A 5,634-nucleotide genomic window follows, 5' to 3' on the forward strand; every position below is an offset into this window, starting at 1 on the left:
GTACGCATCTATGGTGGAAACAAATTTCCTCTTGAGGATAAATAAACTAATCAATCAATATATTCAGATGTGATGAGTTTTCTAAGAACTGATGATGTTTTCTTAGTATTTAGTGTGTCTTTGACCCGCCTACTACTTTCAGAAAGTATAAAACCCTCTGAGTTTGTTCCTCATTGCCACTCTTTCTTCATGCATACAGGTATTATATCTTAAATTTCTATACACTTAAATTACTTTACAGTTATTACAGTAAACCCGTGAAAAGGAATCTAATGTAGGGGTAACTATAAAAAACAAAACGTAATTTTACTTTTTGATAGACTCATAAGTTGGCACTGAAGACATTGAAGTATCATCGCACTTATGGTGTAAAGTAAGGATGTAGCTAAAAATCTATTTGTGTCTTGCAAACATCCTGACACAAACAAATAAAAAACTGTGTTATAAGATTCTCATAAATTATAAGGGTAACTGTGAAAAACACGCATTTTATATTCAGAAGCATTCATGTTTCTTAAGAAATGACTTAGTTAAACCAACAAGAAATGTGTTAATAGTATAGCTTACACAGGTGGATGTAGTGCTAACTGTGTTAAGAGTTTTGAAAACTTGTTAAAAGTATTGAAAAATCTGTCATAGCAATCGTAAAAAACTGTAAAAGGGTTGGTCCCTTTTTGATTTTTCATGTGATTTTTTCGAGTGCATACACTGCTTAATTTGTAACACATACATATGACTATTCTATAGGACATGTTTTTCCCAAGAAAGGACGCATAACTTATTTTTGTTTATTTCTAAAAAAAAATCTACTGATTGCAGATTTAACAAAAACACCAGAAAAGTTTAATTCAGTTCAATTTTATTTATATAAAGCTTATCACAATTGTTCATTGTTCCAAAGCAGCTTTACATAGATTACAACAAAAAATTTATCAAATATTAGTACAATAAAAGCATCATGTAATTTAAAGAAGAGAAATTAATAAAGATGTCTTATAATTTTTTTTTATTCCAGATGAAGAGCAGCATACGGCAGTATAGGCTACTGTATGTGCAAGACTATATTATTACAAAATGTTACAATGATTAAAAAAATTGGCTTAGTAAGGAACCATACTCATTTCATATATTTGCAATGAACAAATTATCTTAAGGTCATTGCTAGACAGCCATTATTACAGATTTATTACAATAAAATAAGTGTGTTCAAAAAAAGCAGGCAGTCTTTTACACTTTAAAAACATTAATTCCTTCCAGGCAATTTGTCAAAACTCATCAGTTTATTGGAAAAAAGTAAGTTTCATATTAGTATGATGTTTTCAAGTAAAACTAAATTTTGAAAGTCTATTAGATATTTGTTCTTTTTTGACACAAGGTATGCCTACATTACGTTGGCAATATACATGATCTAAGTAATAAAAAATTAAGATAAGGATTTTTATTTTTTCATCTGTTTCCCCTGCATACTTTTTACATCTTGCTTGTGTTTTGTATATTAGGGGGTTCCAAGAAAACGAGTCCCACTCCAGCCCTTATTCCTTCTTAAGTATTGAGGAAAGTATTTTCTTTTACAACGCATATTTTTATTATAAAACTTCCTTGCAGGCTGGATTCTGCCAGGCCTTGTGCCTAGAGGCCGGTAGTTTGCTGGGTTGTAATAGGGGGTGTGCCGGAGAGGTGAACGTCTGGGACATTTCTGGGACTCAATTGATGCCACTGCACAATTTAAGTCACTTCTTATTCCAGTGCTATTCAACACAAACACAGTCTTACACCACTCATACTTCTCACCTCTCTTCCTGATAGCGGTGACGTTAAACTTCTCATACGGGGGAATCAGCACCTCTTTCTCATTTGGTTTAGAGGAGTATTTTGTAATATTAGCACCATGACAAGTCTGGATTTCAAAACAAGACTCAGATCCAAACCAGACTGCTTCACTACGAAGCAGAGAGGAGGATGTAAACCTGCCAAAACGAATCTCTTTGTACAGAACATTCTCATTAAACATATCATGGGTACCACGATAAGTAGTAGTACAATTATTTTGTGTTTTCTTAAGAATCTGAATTGCGTCTGTCAACAAAAAGTGAAGTGAATACCATTTGTATGTATCGGCTCTGTATTTTTGTTTACCAGTCATAACATCGTTATTGAATTTAATATGTATATCAGCTACTAAAGGCTGAGTGTACACCAAAATAGCAGTTAAATGATTTACTGTCAAGTTATCTTTTGATCCATTGATTTGTTTTTCTGCATCTACCCAAGCTTTATAAAAACCTTCTGTACAAAGCCATTCTATGTGTAAGAATCTGCTTGACACCAGGTTTGCCATCCTCTCTGTACAGCCATCATACCGGTCATCAATGGAATTCTCTGCCATATCTAATGGATATATCTCTTCTTGAACAGGCTCACCGGGATCCTACAGCAATCAGAAATAATAACTTTACATCATCAGTAATCATAGTTGTAATATAGGGACTCATAATTCAGTCTTACCTGTCCTACAGTAGGACAACATTACTGGTGACAATGAGAATAAGAGATGCAGTGGTCAACATCCTGATTTACTCTGAATCTCCAGATGAACGATAAATGGAAATTAGTATGAGGATAATGCACCGAAGAAGCTGCAAGACAACAAATATTGTGTTACAAATTCAAAATCATACATCCCAAGGCTTCTTAGTTTCTAGTTTAGAAATGAGGGAGAATTCAGCATTCTGTCTTTAGAGACATTTTGTTTAAAGCTGCAATCTGTAACTGTTGTAGGTTACTTTACATGCTTATCTTTCCGTTTTTTTGAAAAATTTCCTGTGAAATCTGACTTGACAGTTCAAATTGTTATTCATTATTTTAAGCTTACCATTTTATGTTTCCGGTGTAAAGTGAGACAGTTTTAAACTCTGATTTGTTTATGCTCAGATTTTTAAAAATTATTATTGTATTTTTACTGTATTACTGTAAAATTACTGTATTTAAAACAATCACTTTTCAAAGCAAACATATTTCTTTAACCTAAGCATTGCCTGTGAATATTAAATCATACTGGCTATCAATGCAAATTTTACAGGCATCCTTTACGAGGCAAAAACATTAACAGTTACAAACCTTTAAGACCTTCAAGTGATTTTTTTTTCAGTAAACTAAAATCTAAAACGCATAGAATGTTACAATTTCATACCTGTTTGGATGAACCAAAAATGGAAATGAGGAAAAATCTCATTGGATTTTTTGTATTATTGTGAAATGAAAGGCGGGACAAAGGCACCCAATTCCAGGAATATCAATTCTTAAGAAAACTGAATACATCTATATATAAAATGTGTTTGTCACAGTTCCTATTTTAGTTTCTAAGAATTCTATAACACATTTTTTCATCTGTCAGGATGTCTTCAAGACACAAACAGACTTTATTTAGCTATATGCTGACTTTACATAATAGGGGAGAGGAGGGGCGAAAGTAAAATTCTTCAGAAAACTTAATTTTGAAAGATAACGTTTTAGACAGAGTTTTATTTTTGCTGTATTCAATAACTTATAGGTGTGGTCTATCAATTCCAGGTGGTCTTTTTTACAAACGCAGAAAGACTTCAGTATAATTTCTCTAGTTTACATGTTACTTTCGACCCAGACATGTGGGTGAAAAGTAACACAACAATACATGCTAGACTTTTATGTGTTATTCTTGTTTTTATGAAATGCACGTGATTATGACCTTGTTAATATGAAACTGCAAACATATTTGGTCCTTTGCAAAAAATAATTAATTACATTTTCATTTAAATTTCCATTTTCCTCAAATGTTTTTAAAGTAACCCAACAGTACAAATTTGTTTTTCGAAAAAATGTATTGCAATGTCAATAAAACATTTTTCAACAGTATTAACAATATAAGGCAGCATATAATGGCAGCCTCCTGCACATGCGTCAAAAGGGTTTATGATAAAATAGAAACTCGCGTTCACAAAATACTTGCAAGACACAAACTTTACACTAAACTGTGAATACACGAGATTAAGTTAGTATTTGGCAAACATGAGTGTCTCTTTAATCATAAACCTTTTCTAATAAATTATTGGGATGTCCTGGTTCATTCAGGAATAAATAACTATTTATAGAAAGTTTATCATTTGCATGTGTTTCTAAACCTTGTAAATATTATCATTGCAACCGATTGTAAACAATTTCAGCAAAAGAAGATGTTAAAGTAAGCTGTTTTTGTGCGCAAAGGATGGCACAGACATATCAGCATACATCCTCAAATTGATGCACACAGCATACACACAGAGATGCGTGTTTTACAAAGCACGCAAATACAAATTTATCTCAAAATACCACAGTCTTGGCAAATATTCTCCTAAAAACAGTCAGTTATGTCTTAAAGTGAACACAAACAGTTCAGAAAGAAATCAGATGTGTGTGTCTTCAGTGTTGGGCAAGTTACTGAAAATTAGTAATTAGTTACAGTTACTAGTTACTTTTTTTAAAGTAATTGAATTACTCTAACAGTTACTATATATCAAAAGTAATTAGTAACTAGGAAAAGTAACTTTTAAGTTACTTGTATGTCTGCTTTTTAAATGTACATATATGGACAGTCAAAGACAACATTTTTTAGATGATGGAACAATAAAATGGTAGGCTGTGGGCCACAGTGGGCATCACTCTTTTGTTAGTTTGGTTATGTACTGCATTGTTTCACTAAAGTTTCTTATATGGATGGGCTATTTTACAAGTAAGACTCTAATATATCACATACTGTAGGAGCCTATTTTGCTTTAGATTCAGCCTTTGAAATTATCATAATTTGTAAGCTTACTTTTTATATATATATATATATTATTTAGACCATTTAGACAAATATTCTGTATGTTTACATTGAAAGTTAAAATTGTGTACTGTCTCTTTAAGAATTTGGGGACTGTGAAGCTTGCGAGAAGTGCGCTCTTTGGATTACTGTGGAGTCGCACAGTTTTCTTTACCGCATCCGTGATATTTAAGATTTAAAATCATATATTGTTTGTGTATTTTTTTATGTTTTATTTAAATGATACACAAAGGAAGATATTTAATTAGAAAACTGAGTATTCTTTTGTTTTGTCGGACACAAAGCGAGTGAAACCAAAACTGAATATAATGCGCACTCACACATTATGGAGTTTGAACAGTTTTGTACAGCGCAGGGTGCATATTTTACTGGAAAGCAACAATTGCGGATGGTTCTCTTCCATAAAAGCTGATGTAAACATCGGAGAATATATAAACATATTATTATAAAATGTTACAATGATTAAACCAATTGGCTTAATAAGAAGCCATACTCGATTCATGTCCAAATCATTGTCTAGCATTGCTAGACGGCCATTATTACAGATTTATTACAATAAAATAAGTGTGTTCAAAACAAAAAGCAGGCAGTCTTTTAGTCTTTAAAAACATTCATTCTTTCCAGGCCCAGATTGGCCATAGGGAGGACTAGGAGAATTCCCGATGGGCTGATTTTTTTTTTAGCCACAAGGGCTGGTGTTGTCATGCTACCGTGTTGAAGGTTGCTGTCCCTAGGCTGCCAGCACTCACAGCAGCCCCCCAATTTGCAGGTGGGAGATGTCCCCACAGGTTTATGCC

At 32.8% G+C, this 5,634-nt stretch overlaps 1 protein-coding gene across 1 annotated transcript; it reads right to left on the bottom strand.

The window, feature by feature from the left end:
- Nucleotides 1–905: 905 nt before the first annotated feature.
- LOC141362911 (erythroblast NAD(P)(+)--arginine ADP-ribosyltransferase-like) lies at nt 906–2,414 on the bottom strand. Its single transcript, XM_073865187.1, has one exon. The coding sequence runs from the start codon at nt 2,384–2,386 to the stop codon at nt 1,496–1,498; it is 891 nt and encodes a 296-aa protein (XP_073721288.1). The 5' UTR covers nt 2,387–2,414; the 3' UTR covers nt 906–1,495.
- Between the last annotated feature and the right edge of the window lie 3,220 nt (nt 2,415–5,634).

The sequence above is a fragment of the Misgurnus anguillicaudatus genome, unplaced genomic scaffold (assembly GCF_027580225.2).
Source record: "Misgurnus anguillicaudatus unplaced genomic scaffold, ASM2758022v2 HiC_scaffold_29, whole genome shotgun sequence".
NCBI lineage: Eukaryota > Metazoa > Chordata > Actinopteri > Cypriniformes > Cobitidae > Misgurnus > Misgurnus anguillicaudatus.